Consider the following 27,048-nt stretch of genomic DNA (forward strand, 5'->3'; position numbering starts at 1 on the left):
ATATATATATTTATATATATATATGTTTTCAACTACGCAAAACTTGCGAATATACAACATTCTTCGCTGTCCTATTGTCTGTGCATATAAATAGATCGTCAGGTTTACCGACTCTTGAACATGCAATATGTAATTGTTCATGGGAAAAACAATCTGCATTCAGATCCATTATAATGATTACCCTTGAGCTTTGTTGATGGTGATTGCTAATCAAACGTTCCCTGTGTGCTGGTCGTGATTTATATATGCCCCTGTGCCCCTGGAGTTCCCGTTGTAGTTGTGTCCCTGTTTCCCGGTCGTCATTTATATTCCCTGTGTCCCGGTCGTTATTTGTGTCCTGGTGTCCCAGTCTGTAATTTCTCTTTTAGTGTCCCGGTCGTCATTTGTGTCCGGTTTGTAATCTCGTCAGTCAACAAACATGACGTCAGTCGACAAACAACTTCATAACGGCATAATGCTCAATCCTTATAATAACGTCAGTCAACAAACATGACGTCAGTCAACGGACAAACAAACAACTTATTTTTTATATATAGATATATAGATAAACCAAATACATTGTATGTGTTTAACATTAAAACTTAAAATGAACACAAATTGTTACGTATATCTTTTAAAGATCTATTTTCACTCCTTTGAGAATGGCTCAACTTGTAACTCTCATTTTCCATAAAAATAGTTTTGACCTCTTCGGCTGTTTCGTTACAATGCCTTACGAAATTAGTTCTGCAAATGCCGCTTATTTCACTTAAGTAGGAGAATCTTTCCTTGGAGAAATTTCTCGTGTGGGGAGGACATTTTCTATGGAGGGGGAGCTGGATTTCCTGAAATTACTTAAAAACGATCAGTAATTAAATAAAACACATTTTTTTCAACTAAAAGTAAGAAACAATATTAAAACTTAAACGAACAGAAAATATTACGTATATGAGATGGGTTCAGTAGCTCGCTCTTACAATAAAGTTTCTTTTTTAACTTTTAAAAGAGACCATTATTCTAATTAAATAGCCTTTCTGAAATGAAAATCAAACTTAGGTTATTTTAAGGTTATTATTAGTTTAAAAAAAGAGTAAAATTAATATGCAAATTTCATTTCAATTATTCTTGTACGGTGAGCCAAATTCAAAACATGCATTAATTCAAAAACGTCCAGAAATTAAATTTAAAAAAAGTTGTTTTAACTGAAAGTAACGATTGGCATTAAAACTTAAAACGAACAGAAATTACTACGTATTTGAGATGGGCTGCCTCTCCTCGCTTGCTTGCTCTTACGCTAAAGTTTCTATTTTTACTTTTATTTACTTTTATTTTACTTTATTTTCTTACTTTTAAGAGGCTCTTATTCTAATTAAATAGCCTCGGTGATTCAGGAGTCGTTCTTAAGCAACTAAAACAAAAATCGAACTCGAGTTATTATAAAATTATTATTAGTTTAAAAAAGACTAAAATTACTATGCAAATTTTGTTTTAATTGTTCATGTAAGGTGAGTCAAATCCGAAAATTGTATTAATTTAAAAATGTTCCCCAACAGCTAGTTGATAGATAAATCTATCTTCCATCAGCCCTCACATGATTCCTAGGACAGAATTAAGGCAGGTAGTCAAAGAACTAAGGGATGCAAGATCCTGTTGATAATAGGCAGCGCATAGCGCTGCCTAAGTAAAGAGTGATGCGGGCACAATTTATTAGTTATATGTTTATTTTAATTTTTTTATTAGACCAGGGCATTTCGTATTGAAGAAAAGTTTATAGAAACTTTAAGAAGGGCTCATTTGATTGGAAATTGACTGGGCTAGTGCCCTTTTCGATTATTGGAGGGCAACTAGACCCCCCTCACGCCCACCATTCCTCAAAAACATTCAATCAAGATTGAGATAGCCATTTTGTTCAACATAGTTGAAAGATCTGGAAATTACGTCTTTGAGGGTGACATCCCCTCACAGCCCTTAGGGCAAGGGTTGTAATTTGTATCAAGGGTACATTTAAAGTTTATATAAAAAGCGTGATCGCATAAACTTTGGAGGGGGCTAATCAGATTTCTAATCAGAGGTTTTAGTGCCATCTTTAAGATTTAGAGCGACCGAGAGTGGAGCCCCCCCCCCCACACACACACACAACTCGTATTTTCCCAAAAATGCATCTGATGTAAATTTTGAGAGGGCCATTTGTTGTCATAGAAACCTCGAAAAGAGCTCATTCCATTGAAAATTGAAACAGCTAATGCCCTTTTTAATAGTCAAAAGAGATTAGAGGGCAACTAACACCCACCCCGCGCCCACCATTTCACCAAACACATTCAATAAAAAAAATGAGATAGCCATTTTGTTCAACGTAATTGAAAAGTGCTAAAATTATGTCTTTAAGGATGACAAACTTCCCCCCTCCCTCCCATAGCCTTCAGGGCAAGGGTTATTTGTTCTGCCCTGGGAGCGTATAAGGTATATCTAAAAAGGGGGACAGTAAAAACTCTAGAATGGGTTCATTTGATTGGCACTCGAATATTCTAGTGCCTTTTTTAAGATTCAGAGTGATCGAAGGGTGCGTACCCCCTTCCCCAACACCTTATATTTTCCCGATATGCGTATGAAAGAAATTTTGAAATGATCTTTTTTAGTCGAAAAGCTTTTCTTAGGGAAAAGCTCATTTACTTGGAAATTGAAAGGGCTAATGCTCTTTCGAACAGTCGAAAGTGATTGGAGGGAAAATATCCCCTCCCCCTTTACACACCCATTATTTCCCCAAACACATACAATCAAAATTTTGAGATTGCCATTTGGTTCGACATAGTTGAAAGGTCTGTAAATTATGTTTTTAAGGACGACAACCATCCCTGAGCCCTCAGGGCGAGGGGTGTAAGTTATGCCCTGGGGGCAAATAAGGTATATGAAGAAAGGGGAATCGTTTAACTTTCGGAGGGGAATCATTGGATTGACAATCAGAAGTTCAGAGTGATTGGAAGATGGATATGCCCCCCCTCGTATTTTCCTAAAATAAATTTGAGATAAATTTCGAGGTGGCCATTTGTTGTCGTAAAACCTTCTAAAAAGGCTCATTTGATTGCAAATTGAAAGGGCTAGTGCCCTTTTTATAAGTCAAAAGGGATTGGAGGGCAATAAGCCAAACCCCGGCCATCAACTCTCAAAACACATCTAATCAAAACTTTGAGATAGCCATTTTGTTCAGTGTAGTTGAAAGCTCTGGAAATTGTCTCTTTGACAACCCCATACCTTCTAAAGACCAGAACATAATTTTTACTTAATTGAAAAAAAATGGGTGTGGATTGTCATTTTAGTATACAAATACTGACATTTATTCCTGAAAGATTTAATGATTTTTATTTTATTAAAGCTACAAGAGAATAATATTTTAAACATATTTTATTTATTTAAATCAAGCAATGAATAACCGTGTCAAACACAAAATAAGCATGAGTAGGGCTGACAATCCTCATACCTCCTCAAGACCAGAACAGAATTTGAACTTAACTGAAAGCAAAATACATTTAAAATGTTTTCACTTTGATTTTAGTTGCTTCAAATATTTTTGTTAGATATATGAAGGAGTAAGTCCTCCCCTTTCCACTCCAATGATTACGCGAGTGTCTGGAGCCCTTTTTAAGAGTAACAAGAGACTGGAGGGCAAGCAGCCCTTCTCTCGAGCCTATTCGCATCCGGTCACAATTTTGAGACAGCCTTTTTGTTCAGCATAGTATTATGGTGCGGCAACTATGTATTTAGCGATATTAGGCATGTGAACCCCCCACAATCATGCAGTTGACCCATTATGCTTTCAAACTAAATGTTGCTTTGGAATAAGTAAAAATGCATTTTTTTGAATGGTTGCCAATAAGACACCTCTGGAATATATTGGAAACGACTGGCGGCATTAATTTGAAACCTTTGGGGGTACTACTATTACTATTTCTGCTTTATAAATTTAAACAAATAAAAAGAAAGTAAGTGTATCCCGATTGTCAAAGAGCATAGATAGAATATTTTGAAAATGATAATAAGTTTTATTTTTCAGGTCAACTTCAGAAGCTATAAAATTAAATTAAAAAATACTGTTTGCGTCAGGATTAAAAATTGCTGAAAAAGTTTCTCCAACATACAAATACCAACCCAAACTATGGATTCTAATAGAAGAAAATTGAAAAGATAATCAATATTATTTTTCCATAAAAAAGACTATGTTAATAAAAAACGAAAAGAAATTACTTTAAAAAAAACTTTTTCCACAAGACAAGTTTTTCAAAGAAAAGTAAAGAGCTTCATTAAGCCATGAATGAGCCAAAATAAAGTCAAATAATATTTTAAGCATAAAACTACCAGAAATTACGATCAAAAAATAAATGAAATTGAAAACGAACAAAAATTACAATAAATAGCCGAATTATACTCAAAACGAGCAAAAATTAACATGAGTGGGGGCAGATAGCACATATGTCTTTTCAAGAACAGAGCACTTTACTGAAAACTAAAAATGATTGAATTTTGTTCTTCTTTCTTACTTTCATAAATGAAAAATTGTCAAAACCTTAAGGAAGAATTGTCAGTATATGTCGATAAAGCTGACAATCTACGGCTTCTTTTTTTTTTTTTTTTAGTAAAGCGAAAATTGGTTTCTAGATCCTCCTCTACATACTAAGTGGTCGGGTAAAATATATATAGAAGCATATGACATGTATTGCCTGTAATATGGAAGTAGTCAACCCCTCAAAATCTTAATTGAAATGAATAAATTTCGATTATAATAAACAAAAGCAAAATTTTTTAATTCAGATAATTCAATTTTTGATTTAATTATATGAAGTCGTCAAATAAACATAATGAAAATTTTAATTTGATTATAGAAAAGCTATGAGAGATGGAGGTAGCCTAGTTTAGATGCATGAGTCAGACTAAGCTTACTTAACAACTAGGAATATTTATCATAGAATATCTAAACTGCCACAGGACTTAATCCCATCTGAAGTGCCGCAGGGCCTCCGAATGACTCCTCTGGATTTGCTGAAATTTGTTTCTACCAGGATCTGCGAAGTGATCGCAGAAAATATTTCGCCTGAAAAGAATAAATTGAAATAAGATATAAGTTGAATAAATATATATTGAAAGATATAAATTGAAATAAATTGAATAAGAATAAACTGAATAAATATAAATTGAAAGATATAAATTGAAATAAGTCCATGGTACTGGTCTAAAGGATGCAGTCACGCTTGAATAGGATTAAACAAAAATAAAAGTTTTTTTAAATGAAAGTAAGGAGCAACATTAAAAAAAAAAAAAAAAAAAAAAAAAAAACTAATAAACACGCATCCGTGATCTGTCTTCTGGCAAAAAATGCGAAATTCCACATTTTTGTAGATATGAGTTTGAAACTTCTACAATAAGGTTATCTGATACACTGAATCTGATGGTGTGATTTTTGTTAAGATTGTATGACTTTTAGGGGGTGTTTCCCCCTATTTTCTATAATGAGGCAAATTTTCTCAGGCTCGTCACTTTTGATGATTATAACTGATCTTGATGAAACTTATATATTTAAAATCAGTATTAAAATTTGATTCTTTTGATGTAACTATTGGTATCAAAATTCCATTTTTAGAGTTTTGGTTACTATTTAGCCGGGTAGCTCCTTACTACAGTTCGTTACCCCGAACTGTTTGATCTTTCGGACTGGAGGCGAAAGGTCACATCCCAGTCTAACCTGGATTTCCAGCAGGAGCAACAAGTCAGGTAAGTTGTGAATATATGTTGCAGGCGTAAATAATGCAACAAAAAATTCTTTTTATTACGATATTATGGTAAAGTAATTTCTCTTCTCTCCTTCAAATGGGGATAAGTCAATTCATTAGATAATGATAACAGATACAACATTCTAGATATTTAGATTATAATTATAGCTATCGTTACCAGCAGAAATATTGAAGCATTAAAATTAATAGTGATTCGCTAAAATTTGCTAGATTTGCCTGAGAGAATTCAATAGATTTGCTCATCCAAAGCCTTGAGTTGTATGAACCCAGTTATGTTTTTCTTTTGTTTTTTTAAATTTATGAAGTTATTAGGGCAATATCATATTATCATATGATATATGCACCAAGATAATTGCACCAAGATAATTAATTATCTTGAATTTAATTATCTTGATTAATTATCAAGAACATAAATGCACCAAGATAATTAGTTAAATTTAGTAGTATTTTTCGTATGGGAAAATTTCATTATTAACAACTTGTTAATTCACAACTACTTCTTCAAGAGGAGAATGCATCTTATTATACTGTTTTGTGCCATATTCTTTTAGCTAATTTTTGCTAATTTTTCACCAGCGTTTCTTTTTTTCATTTGTTTCTAACTACTTCCAGTACTTGCATAAGTGAATATGGATGTTCTTTTTATTAAAAACTAGCTGTTGGGGTGGCGCTTCATGCAGCCCCAACACCTAGTTGGTGGGGGCGCTTCGCGCCCCCCCCAAGCCCCCCCGCGCGCGTAAGTCGTTACACGCCATATTAGTTACGCGCCATTGTAGTTGTGTCCCTGTGTCCGACCTGTGAATATATATATATATATATATATATATATATATATATATATATATATATATATATATATATATATATATATATATATATATATATATGTTTTTAACTACGTAAAACTTGTGAATATACAACATTCTTCGCTGTCCCATTGTCTGTGCATATAAATAGATTGTCAGGTTTACCGACTCTTGAAAACGCAACATATAATTGTCCATGGGAAAACAATCCGTATTCAGATCTATACCTCATGATTCTAATGATTGCCCTTGAGCTTTGTTGACGGTGATTGCTAATTGACCATTCCCTGTGTCGCCGTCGTCATTTATATATCCCCCTGTGCCCCCCGGCGTCCCCGTTGTAGTTGTGTCCCTGTGTCCCGGTCGTCATTTATATTCCCTGTGTCCCGGTCGTCATTTGTGTCCCGGTGTCCCAGTCTGTAATTTCTCTTTGAGCGTCCCGGTCGTCATTTATATTCCTTGTGTCCCGGTGTCCTGGTCGTCATTTGTGTCCCGGTGTCCCGGTCTGTATATACATTCGTTTTTGAATTGGTCTTTTCTAGTTTTTAGTTTTTTACTTTTTTTTAGTTTTTTCTTTTAACTATACCTCATGATTCTAATGATTGCCCTTGAGCTTTGTTGATGGTGATTGATAATCGAACATTCCCTGTGTCCCCATCGTCATTTATATATCCCCCTGTGCCCCTCGGCGTCCCCGTTGTAGTTGTGCCCCTGTGTCCCGGTCGTCATTTATATTCCCTGTGTCCTGGTCGTCATTTGTGTCCCGGTGTCCCGGTCTGTATATACATTCGATTTTAAATTGGTATATGATGAAATAAATTTTTGTGTTTTTCCCCTCTTTTTCTTTTTAGTTTTTTTTTTGGTTTTTACTTTTTTAGTTTTTTTTATTTTTATTTTTTTTTAGTTTTGTTTTTTAGTTTTTTCGTTTTTTTTTCTTTTTAGTTTTTTTGTAGTTTTTACCTTTTTGTAGTCCTTGTGTCCCGGTCGCTTTCTCTTTGAGTGTCCCGGTCGTCATTTATATTTCCTATGTCCCAGTGTCCCGGTCGTCATTTGTGTCCCGATGTCCCGGTCTGTAATTTCGTTAGTCGACAAACATGACGTCAGTCGACACACAAACATAACGTCACTCGACACACACACACACACACAGACAAATTATCTATATATATATATATATATAGATGTAACGCCCAATTCTCCTAATTTTGAAAATGTATATGTTTGAGTAAATTCTCACTTAATTATTTCAAATAGTTAGATTTTATTATTTTGTTGTGCTTTGTAATACAAAGCGGTGAAGATCCCCTTTTTGTTCAGTTTCCTGTTTGCTCTAATTAAAAACCACAACAAAAATTTCCCGTTCCTGCTTTTTTGCATGTATACGGGACCCGCAAAATCGTATACTGACTATGTCTAGTAGTTTAAATCTACTATAGTAGTATAGTAGTTTTAAATCGACTTCATATCCAAAATCCCAAAACGATGGTTTGGGAAATTCCTTGACTTTCCTATTTTCTTTGAAAGAATAAACTCGAAATTCATTTTTAGCAACATTTTTTAGCTTATATTTTTGCTAAAATTTCTTTTTTTTTAATTAGGCAGCAATAGCAAAAAAAAACAGAAAACTGCATAACTGTACATGGAAGTCTGTTTCCTTAAGAAACTGGTTGACCAATTTTTCGTAATTTTTAAACGCATATATGGTTGTGTAAGTTTTCAATTAATTAATTTGTACAATCAAATTTCATTTTTCATTGTCCTTAGTACATCAAAAACGGTTGTGACTCGCTTTTCGTTCAAATTCTCATTTTCTTAGAGAAAAATCTACAATGATTTTCCCCTTCTGTGTGTTTGTTGTGTATACAAGACCCATAAATGTTTGAACTAATTAAGTTTGGTAGTCTAGACATACTCTTTATTATACAGGAACTTCACATCCAAGACCCCGAAGCGAAAGTTGGTGAAATTTCTCTTCTGTCTTCCTTCGGATATCTTGCACTTGTCCCTTAAATGTTTGTTCAGGTTCCTTAACTTTTGTCGTTGGATTTTGTCGTCCGCTGTAATTTTTCTCATTAAGTCCCTAGAAAATTTAAAATATGATAATTCGATTTACTTTATTCATTTCTCTCTGTTTCTCTCTCTATCTTTCTCTCTCTCTCTCTCTCTCTCTCTCTCTCTCTCTCTTTCTTTCTTTTTTCTTATTACGTACGCAATTTTATTTCTCATTAGTGATTAACCCCCCCCAATATTCTAATTTTTACGAAATTTTCTTAATTTTAAGAAAATTTCCCTTATAATTTTAAAATAATTAATTTACCTTCTCTCGTTCAAGCTTTTGGTCTTCGAAAAATGACCTTCTTACATTGCAGAAACGATTTTGGCCTTTTAACCAAAGAATTTTCTTTTTCTTATTGTCTTGTGTATAGTTATTTTTTAGGTAGAGGCTACCTTTCCTTAAAATTTGTCATCGATGGAAAACAAAAAGCAACAAACTTAAGAATCTCACTCCCAGGGGGCACCAACTCACGATTTTTTTAGGGGGGAGGGGGGTTGTAAAAAAGGCTTCTTTTTTAACTGAGAAATAGAAAAATCAAAGTTTTTGAGGCAACATTTTTTCCAAAATAACTTTTTTCCTGTTTGTAACGAAAATTCCAAAAAAAATGTATATTTCGAAATCTAGGAGGGAGGGGGTAATATTGGGGGTAGATTTTGACATTTCAAAGGATTGACTAGAAGTGCACATGGCTGGTTTTGGTGGAACCAAATACCTACGTAATTTTGGAGTGGTTGGCTATATGGCCAGAAACATTTATATGGTTACAGGCTGCGTATATGCAGTTTTGTCAATAACGAAACAGGATTTAAGGAAAGGTTGAGGCTGCTGTCTTGAATTTTTACATTAAAAAAAAAAAAAAAATTACATTTTGATGTATCAGTCCCACAACTGTATCAGTCCCAGGGTTTGGTCATATTATTGGGGTGAGTTTTGGTTGATTTTCCCTTATTTTAGTTGTTACATTAAAAAAATTTGCATATTAATTCTTTTTTTGGCTAAATGGCCTTCTGTTAGTTTTGATCAGACAATTTTGAGAAATAAAGGGTGGGGAAGGAGGCCTAGTTGCCCTCCAATTTTTCGGTTACTTATAAAGGCAACTAGAACTTTTAATTTTTAACGAACGTTTTTATTAGTAAAAAATATACCTAACTTAAGAATTAACTTATATGAGGGGGTTTGTCCCCTCGTTAATACCTCGCTCTTCACACTAAATCTTAAGTTTTGTCCCAATTTTCTAAGAATGACCCCTGAATCAGAAAGGCCGTAGAATAATTTTACTAAAAATAATTTAGCATAAAGAGCGAAGTATTTATCTCCTTCTAAATACCTCACTCTTTATGCTAAAGTATTTTTAAAACTCCTCATATGCTTAATAATCTCTGTTCGTTTTAAGTTTTAATGCTTCTCTTTACTTTCAATTGAAAAAAAATTTTTCATGTTTATATTTTCATTGTTTTTTTTTTTAATAGTAATGCTAGAAAATTCTGCGCCCTTTTCATTGAATTTCTGTTCTTCAATGAATTATTCCTCCAAGGAAAGATCCTCCCATACAGCCCCCTCCCTTGAACCCCACATCCAAACAAAAAAATCCCCCTGAAAATGTCGGTACACTTTCCAATAACCATAACCATAAGCATAACCATAAAATAACTAACTTGCAGCCCCTCCCCCAGGGACTCTGGGGGGTAAGTCATCTCCAAAGACATATTTTTAATAGTTTTCGACTATGCGGAACACAATGGCTATCTCAAAATTTTGATCCGTTGACTTTGGGGAAAAATGAGCGTGGGAGGGGGCTTAGGTGCCCTCCAATTTTTTGGTCACTTAAAAAGGGCACTAGAGCTTTTCATTTCCGTTAGAATGAGCCCTCTCACAACACTCTAGGACCACTTGGTCGATAGGATAACCCCTGGGAAAAAAATAAAAAAAATAAAAAAAAATAAACACGCACCCGTGATTAGTCTTCCGGCAAAAATTACAAAATACCACATTTTTGTAGATTGGACCTTGAAATTTCTCCTGTAGGGCTCTCTGATACGCTGAATGTGATGGTGTGATTTTGTTACGATCCCATGACTTTTAGGGGGTGTTTCCCCCAATTTTCCAAAATAAGGCATGTTTGCTCAGGCTCGTAACTTTTGATGACAAAGACTAAATTTGATATAACTTATATATTTGAAATCAGCATAAAAATCCGATTCTTTTGATATTAAATAAAAAAAAAAGTTTTTTGAAATTAAAGTAAGGAGCGACATTAAAACTGAAAACGAAGAGAAATTACTCTGTATATGAAAGGGGCTTTTCCTCCTCTACACCCCGCTCCTTACGCTAAAGTTTTTTCTTTTTTTTAAAAGTAGAGTTTCGAGAAGGAGCGGGGTGTAGAGGAGGGAAAGCCCCTTTCATATACGGAGTAATTTCTGTTCGTTTTCAGTTTTAAAATAAAAATCCGATTCTTTTGATTTATCTCTTAGTATCGAAATTCCGTTTTTTAGAGTTTCGTTTAATTGAGCCGGGTCGCTCCTTGCTACAGTTCGTTACCACCAACTGTTTAAAAAGTGTGTCGGTAATATCTCATGACAAACTTTTCTATGGAAGATTATGTTGAATATTACATAGAATTCTGAGGAAGATATTCAGCTTAATAAGAAGACACTTTATTCGGGTTGATGGAAGGAAGTATCTGCAATACCTTATGAACAGCTATGGTTATTAAGTTGAAACTTTCTGGGAATGTTAATGGGCACATCAGACAGGCACTACCTGCATCCAGATATCCAAAGGATGCATCTCAAATATCTGGGGAATGGCTACTGGTATTAAGTTTAAACTTACTTGGCATTTTTATAGGGGTATTGAACTAAATAATAAGATAAACACTGTCAATGCCGTCAAACAGTATACCTATAATATCCTGGGAACAACTATGCGTAAGAAGCTGGAACTTCCAGAGAATGTTGAAGGTGATACTAGACTTAATCAGAAGACAATTTGCGTCTCGGTTGTCACTCGGTGACGCTTTTGCAGTATCTCATGAACGGCTTCAGATATTAAGCATAAACTTTCAGGGAATGCTATTTTTGGGTCTTGAGCTAAAGCAGAAGACCGTATGAACAACACAGGTACTAAGAGAGCGCACCTAGCCTAGACATGGCTAAGTGTATCAGCTGTGCCAAGTACACTGGTGGCGTTAAATAGTCATAAATACTTACCATTTAAAAGCTTTGTAGGCCTCCATATCGAGTTTCAGCCAATTTTCAAGAACCTTCCTTTCCGTTTTAGAAATTTTATACACAGCTTCTTTGTGTCTGGTGTTTTGAGGCAAGTAGGTCATATATTCTAAGGGCACTCCAATTAGATTTCTTAACTGAACCACAGACTCTTCAAAGTGCTCTGCAATCATCACTAAATCAAATGTTGCATTTAATTCACTTATAAAATCTCTTAAAGATCTGTCCTTATTAGGATTGAAGCCTAGATTTCTTAGAAGCTGGTTCCTCCCATGAACATTATCTAAGTGATCATTCCTCACTGTGTTGCTAGAAATTTGACTAACCAGTTCCTTAAAAGTACTGACATTGTAAAATTCCCTTAAATCCATATAATAAAAGACAGATTCAAACTGTTCAACAGGGTTTCGCAGTATTGTGACAGCTTTGGGTTTATTGGGAAATGTTCTATCAACGGTTGTTGAATTCCAAACTTCTTCAATTAAGATATTATAGTCTGTTATTTCTCCCCAGTTATTTCTTTCGACCATGTTTCTATATTCTTCGAACCCAAGGCTTCCAACTCCATTAGTTCCATCAATAAACCATTTATTCATATATGCAATCCTAAAAATAAAAGAAGGACAAAAATAAACATACCAAAGAAATCTAGTGCGGCAAAATATATGTTTCAAAATATACGGAAGGGAATTTATTGTTTTTCCTGTTTCTAATAAATACCAAAATACTGCATTTTTAATGAAGGTATCCTAAAACAACCTTAATTTTAATCTTGGAGGGGGGGGCAAAAAATTTGGTGGATGACAAATAAACCCTTCTCCCACCCCAATGTTCCCAATTGACACCTCCTGGTCAGGGGAGGATATTAGTTGGTACAATTTGATAAATAGATGGCCCAGAAACATTAGATAACTGGTTTAAATTCTTGTATAATAATTACCTAGTTTTATTTGTACCATAGACGCCTCTTTGTTTAACTTATTAAACTTATTCTTTAATATTTCAAAGAGCATTGGGTTTATGTCCCTGGAAAATTTATTGAAATTTCTTTTTCTCCTCTCCTACGGTATTCATATCCACCTGCCGAATCACATTTTAAAATTTCTGTACAGGCTTTTTACATTGAAAACACTTTGAAAATTGGCTGAAAATCATAGAAGAAAGACAATTTTTATTTTTCTAAGTATTTTTTTTAATCTTCCACAAGAAAAATTCAAGGATTGATTTAACTCTCGATGGGTGAATGGATGTATAATCTCGCTGGGTCTCGCTATGTATAATCTTTATGGAACTCTATATAATCTTCTATAATTCTATATAGATGCATTCTGTAATTTTGTCTTCTACTTTAATCCAAATTTATCTTCTAAAACTTGCACATAATCCTACATAGAAGACTTCTATAAATAATTATGTGTTCTATTATAATTTTGTATGATCTTCTATAATTCAATATAAATATGAGTCCTAATCTGGGATCTGAGACTAATGAATCCAATGATACACATATCTTGCCCTTTTTGTGTAATTTATGGCAATAGGATTTTCATAAAATTGTTTGTTTCGAAGGGAACATATACCTCATACAAGTTACTATTGCGACTTTAAATGTATTTGGATCTCGAAATTAGTGATCTACTGATTCGGGTTTAAATTTAGATCCAAACGAGAACCGAATGAATTGGCACTGAAACTCTAATTTTAGTGAAAACCACTCAATTTAAGTTGTTTGACAAGTTTTTTCTTTCAACTTGTATTTCATTTTGCCTTATTTTCCTTCTCTTGTTCTTTTTTCCTTTTCTATCCTTATATTACAAATTTGACCGTTATTCACTTGATATTTATTTCACCATTTGGCAGTTTTTGTCTGTTTGACTGCATCATTTGACACAGACACCAATATGACACATGAATCTCAATTACCATCGCAATCATATCTAGCAATTAAATTGGAATTAAACAAATATTTAACAGCTAAAATGAGCAAAAGCAAACTAAAATAAATATAACTGTATTTAAACACATATTAAATAAAAAAAAACTAATTTTTTTAGCTGAAAGTAAGGAGCGACATTAAAACTCAAAACGAACAGAAATTACTCCGTATATGAAATGAGTTGTCCCCTCCGCAACCCCTCGCTCTTTACGCTAAAGCTTTTAATTGTTTCAAAAAGTAGAATTGTGGCAAAGAGTCAAACTAAAAGAAATCTAAAAAAAAATCAACGTTAAATAAATCTAAAAGAAAATAAATTGTTTTAAGACAGTTTACATTTCCAGCTAGGATATTTTTGTTTTGACACGATGTACAACACGAGGAAAAAATCATTTTTTTGCTGGAAAACTACTGGAACTCTTATAAAATTTACTGGAATATTTCTGGCTCGTTTCACAATTCTATTACCCAAGAATGATTTCAAGTTTGTATCTCTTTGCTATTAAGAGCTACTCATGAGAATAGTTCATGATCGCTGATCATGAGAAAAAGCAGATGCGAAAGCAGTAATGTCGCTCCGCGGCATAATTGAAATGGTTGTCCGAGTTTTATCAAACAGTTCGTGGAAACGAACTGTAGTAAGGAGCGACCCGGCTCCTTACTCCTTACTTACTATTTCTGTTCGTTTTAAGTTTTAATGTTGCTCCTTACTGACAGTTAAAAAAAACTAGTTTTTTTTTTCGTTTAATTTAAGACAAAAGACACTGCTATGGATGAATAGATGCATCTTAAAAAAAAACTGAGGTGTAAACAAATAATCAGTAAAGATTAAAATGAATGGAATCTACTACATATGGGGTAATTCTTTTCCCTTAAACGCTCAAAAATCCAGAGAGTCATTTATGCTTTGTCGAAAACGATTCAATTTTTGAGCGGTGTGTCTTTCATTTGACTTAACATCGATAAAGAATGCAACAACAAATTAATGTACCAAGACTAATTAAGGTCTGCGAAAAAGTTTATCCGTGAATGAGCCCCCCCCCTTGAAATCCTCTAAAAGGCTTGAGTTCCGTTTAATCTGTACATAAAGCGACATATATATTGAAAAATCTGGTTTTTAATTATTAACAACAACCAAAAAAACAAGAGCTAAGAGCTCATAGGGCACTTTTGACGAGGCAAGAAGAGCTAAGAGCCAAGAGCTCATATGGTAATAGCTCTAACAAAATTCTAAGAATGAATAGATTGATTAAAAGGAAAATCAGAGGCTTAATGTCGGTCAGAATTTAAAATAAGAGCTCTGAGTCACGATATCCTTAAAATATCAAAATTCATTAAGGTCCAATCACCCACTCGTAAGTTATAAATACCTAATTTTTTCTAATTTTTCCTCTCTCTTTAGCCCCTCAGATGGTCGAATCTGGGAAAACGACTTTACCAAGTCAATTTGTGCAGCTCCCTGACACCCCTACCAATTTTCAGCGTCCTAGCACGTCCAGAAGCACCAAACTCGCCAAATGACTGATCCCCTCCCCCCAACTCCCCCAAAGAGAGTGAATCCGGTACGGTTACGTAAATCACGTATCAAGGACAGTTACTTATTCTATCCACCAAGCTTCATCCCGATTCATCCACTCCAAGTGTTTTCCAAGATTTCCCCCTCCAACTCCCTCCAATGTCAAAAGATCTGGTCGGGATTTGAAATAAGAGCTCTGAGACATTAATTTCTTCTAAATATCAAATTTCATTAAGATTTGATCACCTATTTGTAAGATAAAAATACCCCAATTTTTACATTTTCTAAAAATTCCGGTTTCCCCCTCCAACTCCCCCCCCCCCAATGTCACAGGATCTGGTCGGAAATTAAAATTAGAGCTTTAAAGCACAAAATCCTTCTAAATATCAAATTTCATTAAGATATGGTCACCCTTTCGTAAGTTACAAATACCTCTTTTTTCCAAATTACCCCCCCCCCCCCTACTCCACCAAAGAGAGGAAGGTCCGGTCCGGTTATGTCAGTCACGTATCTTAGACAGGTTTTATTCTTCCCGTCAAGTTTCATCATGATCTCTCCGCTCTAAGTATTTACTAAAATTTCCGGTATCCCCCAGCTGCCCACCCTCCAATGACGCTGGATCCGGTTGAGATTTAAAATAAGAGATCTGAGTTACGAGGTCCTCCTAAATATGAAGTTTTATGAAGATCACTCCTTCGTAACTTCAAAATACGTTATTTTTTCTAATTTTTCAGAATTACCCCCCCCCCCCCCAATAGAGCAGATCCGTCCCAATTATGTAAATCACGTATCTAAGACTTCTTCTTATTTTTCCCTCCAAGTGTCATCCCCGTCCCTCCAATCTAAGGGTTTTCCATGATTTTAAGTTCCCCCACCCCAAACTCCCCCCAATGTCACGAGATCCGATCGGGATTTAAACTAAGAGATTTGAGACACGATATCCTTCTAAATATCAAATTTCATTGAGATCTGATCACCCGTTCGTAAGTTAAAAATACCTCTTTTTTTATTTTTCAGAATTAACACACACACACACACACACCCTAACTACCCCAAAAGATAGCGGATCCGTTCTGGTTATGTCAATTATGTATCTAGGACTTGTGCTTATTTTTACCACCAAGTTTCGTCCCGATCCCTCCACTCTAAGTTTTTTCCAAGATTTAAGGTTTCCCCCTCCCAACTCCCCCCCCCCCTGAAATGTCACCAGATCCGGTCGAGATTTAAAATAACAGCTCTGAGACACGCTATCCTTCCAAACATCAAATTTCATTGAAATCTTATCAACCGTTAAGTTAAAAATACTCCATTTTTCTATTTTTTCCGAGTTAACGGGCCCCCACTTCCCCCAGATGGTCAAATCGTGAAAACGACTATTTTAATTTAATCTGGTCCAGCCCCTGATACGTCTGCCAAATTTCATCGTTCTAGCTTACCTGGAAGTGCCTAAAGTAGCAAAACCGGGATCAACAGACCGACAGAATTTGCGATTGCTATATGTCACTTGGTTAATAACAAGTGCCGTAAAAATCATGATAATAATCCAGATAACAAGAATGACAAAATATTTCAAAAATAATTACAGATTTGCAATTTTGAATTTAACCTTACAGTCTTCAACCGAGGCCCTTTATCAAAATCTCTCCTTTGGATTCTATTTCATTCTTATAGAGAATTAATGCTTAAATTAATTGTGAAAACGAAGAGTGGCAATTTTTGAAGTAATATGTTTGTTTCGTTAAAGTATTCTTTTAATTTGACACGCCAATAAATATGCCTAGTTTTTTTCTCTCCGATTGTCTTGCAAATTATATTAAAAATGTTAATGTTGCATACTGTATGTATTAATTTTAAAGGGGAACAAAATATAATTTCTTGGGTCACATTGTCTTTCCATTTAAAATTGAGATGAGATGAAAATATATTAAATGGTAAAACTTTTCATTGAAAAAAAAAATAGGTATGTGAATCGTATAAGTACTAGTTCGGAAAGAAGAAAAAAACAGATGATTATTAAATGAAAAAAACTAAATGGACTTGTATCAATCATAACATAAAAAAGAATTAATAGAGAAACCAAAAATTTCTAATATGTTTTCTTTAAGAAGCCTAATGAGTGATAGCTTTGAGCCGGTTGGTTAAGTTGGTTTTGACGTCTGACCTTACAAATGGGGTAAAATGAATTTTAATAGCATTTATGTTTTGAACATGACTTTTAATTCAAACAGGGGTACTAAGAGGCTCAGGGAGGTCATCTAAGGAGCTGAGAAAAAAATAAACATGCACTTGAAAGAATCTAAATTGGTTTCAATTCAAGTAATTTAATTGTTCTGAAATTACCTGAACAATATGTCAACTACTGTAGTTCCTGAAACCTTAAAAGATTTGACAAAAGCCAACTTATCTTCTACCATTATAGACTGAATGGGCAATAAATATTTAACGAAAATGACATTACCTGAATTAAAATTACCTGAATTAAAATTACCTGAATTAAAATTACCTGAACAATATGTCAACTACTGTAGTTCCTGAAACCTTAAAAGATTTGACAAAAACCAACTTATCTTCTACCATTATAGACTGAATGGGCAATAAATATTTAACGAAAATGACATTACCTGAATTAAAATTACCTGAATTAAAATTACCTGAACAATATGTCAACTACTGTAGTTCCTGAAACCTTAAAAGATTTGACAAAAACCAACTTATCTTCTACCATTATAGACTGAATGGGCAATAAATATTTAACGAAAATGACATTACCTGAATTAAAATTACCTGAATTAAAATTACCTGAATTAAAATTACCTGAACAATATGTCAACTACTGTAGTTCCTGAAACCTTAAAAGATTTGACAAAAACCAACTTATCTTCTACCATTATAGACTGAATGGGCAATAAATATTTAACGAAAATGACATTACCTGAATTAAAATTACCTGAATTAAAATTACCTGAATTAAAATTACCTGAACAATATGTCAACTACTGTAGTTCCTGAAACCTTAAAAGATTTGACAAAAGCCAACTTATCTTCTACCATTATAGACTGAATGGGCAATAAATATTTTACGGTACAAGCATTGATAAACCAGTCTGAGCGCTCTTAACTTTGTGGCTATATCATATGCAAATGCAATGAATATACCTGACAAAAAAAAATAAACGGTTTTCACACTACCTACATAATTTCCTGTACTAATTGGTTAAACTACGTTACGTTAAGCATAATATTTCTTACTTAAACAATTCATTTCTCCTTAGGCTTACATAGTGTACAGTCGGGCTGAAGAGATGGAACCCCTAAAAAAAAATCAGAAAACAACTTATGAAAATCTTTAAATACCTACTTATATCATTCCTATGAGTGCTTCACTTTACTTAACAACCCAACCCAGCCCCCCACCCTTAATATGCAAATATATAGCCCAGATGTGTATTTCCCATGCAGTTTTCCACTTCTTATTCTCGAAAAAAGTTACTCCTTTGTCGTTATATTTATCTGATGTGCTATTATAACCTGCCGTCAAACCTTGGGGACATATGTCCCCCAGACCAAAACTCTTTCTTTCAGGCCTCATGCTCATTTGTATCCCAGCTTTCGTTTGCCTACTTAGACCACTTCGAAAAAAAGAATAATTTGGCACTTGTCGGTTATTGGAGACAAATTCAGGAATTACGCTTAGGTTACATCTCAGAAAACCGGTTTCAAACAGTTCGTGGTAACGAACTGTAGTAAGGAGCGACCCGGCTCAATAGTAACCAAAACTCTAAAAAATGGAATTTTGATACCAATAGATACATCAAAAGAATCGTATTTTAATGCTGATTTTAAATATATAAGTTTCATCAAGTTTAGTCATACCTATCAAAAGCTATCAAAAGCCTGAGAAAATTTGCCTTATTTTAAAAAATATTGGAAACCACCCCTAAAAGTCATAGAATCTTAACAAAAATAACACCATCAGATTCAGTGTATCAGAGAACCCTGTTGTAGAAGTTTCAAGCTCCTATATACAAAAATGTGGTAGTTTGTATTTTTTGCCAGAAGGCAGATCACAGATGCGTGTTTATTTTTTTTCCCAGGGGTGATCGTATCGACCCAGTGGTCCTAGAATCTTGCAAGAGGGTTCGTTCTAACGGAAATGAAAAGTTCTAGTGCCCTTTTTAAGTGACCAAAAAATTGGAGGGCACCTATGCCCCCTCTCACGCTAATTGTTTTCCCAAACTCAACGGATCAAAATTTTGAGATAGCCAATTTATTCAACGTAGTAGAAAAACCTTATAACTATGTCTTTGGGGACGACTTACTCCCCCACAGTCCCCGTGGTAGGGCCTACAAATTACAAACTTTGACCAGTGCTTACATATAGTAATGCTTATTGGGAAGTGTACAGAGGTTTTCAGAGGGATTTTTTGATTGGGGGAGGGGTTGAGAAGAGGGGGATATGCTGCGGGAACTTTCCATCGAGGAATTTGCCATGGGGGAAGAAAATTTTCATGAAGGGAGCGCGGGATTTTCTAACATTATTAAAAAAAACAATGAAAAAATAAATTTGAAAAGTTTTTTCTATTGGAAGTAAGGAGCAGCATTAAAACTTAAAACAAACAAAAATTATTACGCATATGAGGGGCTCACCTCCTCCTAATACCTCACTCTTTACGCCAAAGTATTTTTAATGATTTCAAAAGACAAATCACGGATGCGTGTTTATTTGTGTTTTTTTTCCAGGGATGATCGTATCGACTCAGTGGTCTTAGAATGCCGCAAAAGGCCTTCTAACAAAAATGAAAAGTTCTAGTGCCCTTTTTAAGTGACCAAAAAAATTGGAGGGCACCTAGGCCCCCTCCCACGCTCATCTTTTCCCCAAAGTCACCGGATCAGAATTCTGAGATAGACATTTTATTCATCATAGTCGAAAAACCCAATAACTAGGTCTTTGGGGACGACTTACTCCCCCGTAGTCCCCGTGGGAGGGGCTGCAAGTTACAAACTTTGACCTGTGTTTACATATAGTAATGGTTACTGGGAAGTGTACAGACGTTTTCAGAAGGATTTTTTTGGTTTGGGGGGATATTTGAGGGGGAGGGTTACCGGGGAGGATCTTTGCTTGGAGGAAATTTTCATGGGGAAAGCAAGACTTACAATGGAGGGGGCGCATGATTTTCTAGTATTATTTTTAAAAAACAATGAAAAAACAAATATGAAAAGTTTTTTCTACTGAAAGTGAGGAGCAGCATTAAAACTTAAAACGAACAGAAATTATTACGCATATGAGGGTTTTAACTCCTCGTAATACCTCGCTCTTTACACTAAAGTGTTTTTAGTAATTTCAACCATTTATTCTATGGCCTTTGTGATTCAGGGGTCATTCTTAAGGAATTGGGACAAAATTTATGCTTTGATGTAAAGAGCGAGGTATCGACGAGGGGTGGCCCCCTCATATACGCAATAAAAACATACGAATATAGAAGTTTGCTCCGTAATTTAATTCGTAAGTTACGTATATTTTTTACTTATGAAAATGTTCGTAAAAAAAAGTTATAGTTGCCTTTTTAAGTAATAAAAAAATTGGAGGGCAACTAGGTCTTGCTCCCCCGCTCCTTTTTTCTCAAAATCTTCCGATTAAAACTATGAAAAAGCCATTTAGCCCCAAAATATTAATATGCAAATTTCGTTTTAATTATTTATGCGTGGAGAGCCAAGATCAAACCATGCATTAATTCAAAAACATCCAGAAATTAAACAAAAAAACAAATTTTTTTATGAAAGTAAGGAGCGACATTAAAACTTAAAACGGACAGAAATTGCTCCGTGTTTGAAAGGGGCTTTTCCTCCTCAACGCCCCCCTCTTTACGCTATAGTTTTTTACTATTTTAAAATGTAGAGTTAAGAAAGAGTCAAACTTTAGCGTAAAGAGCGGGGCGTTGAGGAGGAAAAGCCCCTTTCATATACGGAGTAATTTCTGTTCGTTTTAAGTTTTAATGTCGCTCCTTACTTTCATTTAAAAAAACTTGTTTTTTTTTTGTTTAATCTATAACAAAGGCTATATGCAGCCATCAACGAAATGAATATGGGGAGAAGAATGTCCCTGCTACATTATTTGCCAGGTTAGGGTTTGAAAAAAGTTTTTTTTGAGGTGTTTTTTTTTTTATTAAAAAAAAGTCTTTTGCTATTTTCACCGAAAATATCAAAAAGTGGTAAAGCTGCCCCCATATACATTGAAATAGTAGCCCCTCCTATGTTTTCGTGAGCTGACATGACTTCCACACTATGGTTGAGGAGGTAGCAGTATATTGTCCAAATTGTATATCTCCCATGCTTTTTTTCGTTTCTCTTTTTTAATCAACGTTGATCCAATTTGCGGGTATTAATTTGAAACATGAGTGACGCATGCCACAAGCAAAAGCAAAGCAAACTTTCGCATGCAAACCGATAAGGGTTCGCGTAGCGCAGGTGCCGATCTCCTGATTCTCTGCCCTCGGCCGGGGTGCAATGCGTGGTTGGGGGCAAGTCATCCGACGCTTTCCCGTGCTTTTCCCTAGATTTCTCTAGGTACCCATTTGAAGCTGGGTAAACTTTTGGCTTGTCTTACGGGGAAACGCCACTAACCCTCGTCCTACAACCAAGCGGTCGGCACCACCGAGATTCGAACCAGCGACCCTTCGCTCGTGAGTTCGGCGCGTTAACCACTCGGCCACGGACGGACGCATGCCACAATGTATAGAAAACATATTATTTGGGCTTTATATTTTTATATTGCAGCGCTTGCAGAAGAAGCTGCAAAGAAAGGAGACTCAAAAATGGTTTATCGACTAACAAACGAGATAGTTGGAAAGAAAACAAATCGTACATCTCTTGTGAAAGATGAAAATGGAGACATTATTTCAGATCCACAGAAAGCTGATGAGAGATGAGCTTCACATTTCAAGAAAGCCTTAAATAGGCCCAGACCTGATGATCCAGAAACAGTACTGGATATGCCATTTTTACAAATTGACGTAAGAGCTGATCCCCCCCCCCAGCACGGAAGAAGTCACGTCAGCAGTGACAGAGCTGAAAAAAGGATGTGCACCTGGAGTCGATGGGATTACGGCGGAGATGCTGAAAGCGTCCCTTCGAGTCTGCATATTTGTATGGATTGCTCTTCTATTGGCTATCTGGAATAACGAAAAAGTCCCAAAAGATTGGACCAGAGGGGATTACCATTAGTAGTACCATTAGATAAGAAATTGGTAAAAAGTAATAAACGTAATAAAAATATGACTCGCAAAAAAACATAATAAAATAAATATAAACAAATTTTGGTACTCGTGTCTAACACTTAGGAAAAAATGTTCATCAACAAAATTGGAATTTGAACACCTGAAAATCAGCAAATTGAACAAGACCCTATCGGGAGACCCTGACCATTATTGAATTTCAAAGTTGTTGAGAAAAAAAAATTTGGATTCTCATACCCGAAATGAATTTTTTCCATGCTGAAATTTCCACGTTGTTTATTGGATTTCCTATTATTTAGTTTGATTTCCATCTCTAGTATTGTTAAATTTATTAGGCCTAAAATCTAATTTCTAGGTTACATTATTCGGCTTTTCTTCCTACTTTTGAACCATCAGTCATATTTTTCGTAGGATTTAGGCCTACAGTTCTTCCATTGGATTCCATCGCTTGCGTTGTTCAATCTCATAAGCTAAAAGTTTAATATCTAGTTTTGATAACCCCTCTCCAGTTTCAGAAGCATCAATAAATATCATATATATGTTTACATATATATTTTAGGGGGTGTTTCCCCATATCTTCTAAAATAAGGCGAATTTTCTCAGGCTCGTAACTTTCGATGGCTCAGACTGATACATTTGATGGAACTGTATTTAAAATCAGCATAAAAATGCGATATTTTTATGTAACTATTGGTATCAAAATTCCATGTTTTAGGGTTTTGGTTACTATTGAGCCGGGTCACTCCTTACTACAGTTCATTACCACAAACTGTTTCATCATGAGAGGGAAAGGAATAAACCGTCAGAGCAGTAACTATAATGTATACATAGGTTTATGGGATAAAGTAAGAAATCTAATGGTACTACTTTTACTTCTATAGCATGTTTCGGGAAAATCCTGGGAGCATAGAATTTGGGCCAAATAGTTCAACATTAGAGGGGGATGGTAAAATAAACTAACCTACGGTTACAAATGATATAATTAGGTATTTTAGTAATTTTTTTTCAGTTTTTATAATTGTACTGTTTCATTCTGGAGAAATGAGCAATTAAACTGGAACCAATGAAAACTTCTGTTTTTTATTTCATAAAACAACATTAACTTAATCACTTTGGAAAACACAAGACATAAGCTATCAAATTAATAAAATATAATGAACGCTTACCATTTTGTAAAGACCTCCAGTGTCGATCGTAATTTCTGTTTGTCCATCGGTTGAACGGTCTGTTGGTCCCTGTTTTTCAAGTTCGGGCACTTCCAGATAAGTTAAAACGATGAAAGTTGGCAGGCGTGTTAGGAACCAGGTCAGATTATATTGTAAATTGATCTTAATGAAATTTGATACTTAGAAGAACTTTGTGTCTCAAAGCTCTTACTTCAAATCTCGACCGGATCCGGTGACATTGAGGAGAGTTGGAGGGGGAAACCGGAAATCTTGAAAGCGCTTAGAGTGGATAGATCAGGATGAAACCTGGTGGGAAGAATAAGAACAAGTCATATATACGTGATTGACATAACCAGATCGGATCCGCTCTCTTTGGGAGAGTTCGGGGGGATTTCCAAAGCTTTAGTGAATTTGGCTTTCCTGGATGTGCTAGGACGATAAAAATTGGTAGGTGTGTCTACCAATTGGTAGGCCTGTCAAAATTGACTTGACAACAGTCGTTTCGCAGACTTGACCATCTGAGGGGAGGGCTGGAGGGATGGAAAATCGTCAAAATTTAGGTATGTTTATCTGACGAGTAAATGGTCGGATCTTAATGAAACTTGATATATAGAAAGACTTTATGTCTCAGATACTCCATTTTCAATTCAAATCTGATCCGCAGACATAGGCATAGGTATTCAACATGTTTGAGAAAGCGGTTCATCGCTCCTTTATGATCAACTTGCGAAGCATAGATTATTAAGTGAGACACATTTTGTTTTTCAGAAAGGCCACTCTACTATTCAATGCGTTGTCAGTAATTGTTTGGAATAAGGTCAAATTTCCCTCATAATGCTCTTTGACTTAAAGAAAAGATTTTGACACAGTGGATTTTGGTGCTTTGAATGAATGAATGAATTAACTTTATTACCCGTAAAGTATAAAAAAACACAAAGTACGGAGTATTATACATAAATATAAATAAATAAACAAATACGATAAACAGTGAAGAAAAACAAAATTTAAACTAACAAAAGACAATACGGACTAATCAACCAGTATCAATATGGAAAAAAGGCTGCAGAGGGTCATAAACGTGAATAAAGTTGACAGTCTTTTTACATAAATCATCCTGGAAGACCGAATCCGAGAAGGCACATCTACTAAACCAAATCGAGCAATTATTTTTTTGTTTCGGTGCCATCTAGGAAGCCAGAGGAGGAATTTGCAATATCTGAAATAAGCCGTACGTAGAGTATGTCGATCTTTCTTACGGAACAGATGAGCCATGCCTGATAAAAAAAAAAGCACAGGGGCGCAATAAGCGTTATAAATCATGCACAAACCGTTGCGGTTGTAACGGCTTTTGTTTGGGGATATTTTTCCGTAAGCGACGCGTAGGTTTTTCACGGCTTGATTCACTAGGGATGAACAGGTAGCGGAAAGTGTTGGGCCGAAACACAGACCAAGCCAACTAACTAAAGAAGAACATGGTAGAACTGCAGTCCCAGTAACGAATGGAGCGACCGCATAAGGGCTATTAAAATAAATAAACTCGCATTTAGACGCATTAACTGACAGTCCAATCTTAGATAGTTCATTGGTTAATATAGTATAATTAGAAAGCAATCCACGGCGAGTCCGGGCAACAAGAAGAACGTCATCTGCATATGCAATAGAAGACAAACCAGCATTACCGTAAAAAACAGAACTTCTAAGGGGACGCAGGCACGATGCAAGCACGCATTTAAATATAGCCTACTAGGAGACAATACGGCACCTTGCCGAACTCCCTTATTAATTTTTACCGGGTCAGATATTTGGCCATTCCAGGTAACTTGAATTTTAGACTTTGAATACCAAGAAGACAATAAACTTAGTACGGAAGGATTAACACCTGAAGAAGTAAGGGAAAATAGAGCCTGAGAGTGCACAATATTGTCGAAAGCTCCAGAAATATCAACAGTAAGACAGTATAAAGACATTTTAGCTTTTACGGCATCTTTCATGAGTCGGCTTAAAACATGATGTAAATGGGAGCAACCGAAACTTTTCCGAAAACCAAATTGAAAAGGCGTAAAATCACAATTCGACTCAATTTCTGGTAGTAACAAATGTTCAAGCAACTTACTTAAGAAACACGATACTGTAATGGGACGATAATTCACACATGATGTGGGGTCCTTGCCTCGCTTTTGAATAGACGTTACACGGCCACAAAGGAAACTATCAGGAACAAGCGACTGTGCTAAGCAAGACTGGAAAAATATTTGTAGATGGTTAAGTAGAGCAGGACAATCATAAGCAAAAAATCGGTAAGAAAGGCCGTCACCATCAAGGCAATTTGAACGCTTAATTTTTCTTAAAGCCCGGCGAATTTCAGATATTGCTACAGGCTGGACATGAGCCTGCAGGAGACGGTATGGTAAAAGCGGTTTAAGCAACTTATAATAAAAAGACTGAAGAAAACTATTAAATACACTGAACACACGCTTATAATGATCAACAAAATTAACTAGCGGGAGACAAGATAGGGTAGATGGGGAACATTTCTCACTATTAATAACCTTATTCCAGGAGGCCTTATCGGTGGGGCCTGGCCATGCATTCAAGCGTGCCCTCTTCAAACTGGCCTTATATTCAAGTTTACACCTTTGTTTCGCAGAGAAAACAGCTCCAGAAGATGGTCGGTCACATGATATCCACATACGTAGCCAAAATTTAGCTTTTAGCTTAGCACGTTTTACTTCAGGATCAACGTTCCAATTAGGCTTTCTTGTACCAATCCTAACTTTATCCACAGGCACTGCAGCTTTGGAAGCTGATTTAAGGCAATGGACGATTTGACAATAATAGAAATTTAGGTCAATTGTACTTGAAGGCGAGGAAACTGACGTTCGCAGCAGGTGATATGGCACGTTTATGGTCGAGAGTAAAGCAGTTAGCGTGGCAAGGTATAGTGGGACATTAGCACGATCCCAATTCAACTTCGTATGCCACTTCGGCTGAGCCGAAAGTATCTTGCCAAATAGCTCACAGGACAAATTACAGCTAAGAATAAGGTGATCGTCGTCAATCTTCTCTTCGTCCACTCTGACAATCGATGATATTAAGCTGGAACTGGAAGAGATCACGTGATCCAGGTTCGATTTTGAACAGCCTCTGTTATGAATATACGTGAATGGGAGGCTCTTAACTGCGACGTGATATATGCTAGGAAGGGATTCTAGCAAGAGGATTGATCTATCGGAGGTACCAAGAATGTCACAGTTAAGGTCACCAGCTAAAACCCAATTTAGGTCTTTCAAACGTAGACTTTCAAGTAGAGACTTTAAACTGGAGCAACATTTAGCGAAAGATGTGAACGATGC

At 35.4% G+C, this 27,048-nt stretch overlaps 1 protein-coding gene across 2 annotated transcripts; it reads right to left on the bottom strand.

Moving 5' to 3' along the window:
• Nucleotides 1-24,574, bottom strand: LOC136025829 (galactose-3-O-sulfotransferase 2-like). 2 transcript variants are annotated; one of them, XM_065701827.1, is made up of 5 exons: nucleotides 23,696-24,574; nucleotides 11,831-12,454; nucleotides 8,478-8,645; nucleotides 4,912-5,062; nucleotides 1-824 (listed from the first exon to the last, which is right to left on the bottom strand). In XM_065701827.1, the coding sequence occupies exons 1-4, from the start codon at nucleotides 23,740-23,742 to the stop codon at nucleotides 4,960-4,962; spliced, it is 942 nt and encodes a 313-aa protein (XP_065557899.1). In that variant the 5' UTR covers nucleotides 23,743-24,574; the 3' UTR covers nucleotides 1-824; nucleotides 4,912-4,959. The 2 variants fall into 2 exon arrangements, with proteins under 2 accessions (XP_065557899.1, XP_065557898.1); XM_065701826.1 differs by lacking the exon at nucleotides 1-824 and having other exon boundaries at nucleotides 4,587-5,062.
• Nucleotides 24,575-27,048: the final 2,474 nt, after the last annotated feature.

This window comes from Artemia franciscana, chromosome 4 (genome assembly GCF_032884065.1).
Source record: "Artemia franciscana chromosome 4, ASM3288406v1, whole genome shotgun sequence".
In the NCBI taxonomy this organism is placed as follows: Eukaryota; Metazoa; Arthropoda; class Branchiopoda; order Anostraca; family Artemiidae; genus Artemia; species Artemia franciscana.

Excerpts from the sequence above, each read along its gene's own strand:
- LOC136025829 (XM_065701827.1), bottom strand. The coding sequence starts at position 23,742 with ATGGACAAACAGAAATTACGATCGACACTGGAGGTCTTTACAAAATG. Across the intron at positions 8,646-11,830 it reads GCCTACAAAGCTTTTAAATG|GGACTTAATGAGAAAAATTA; the intron begins GTAAGTATTTAT and ends TAAATTTTCTAG. Across the intron at positions 5,063-8,477 it reads AAGTTCCTGTATAATAAAGA|GCGAAATATTTTCTGCGATC; the intron begins GTATGTCTAGAC and ends TATTCTTTTCAG.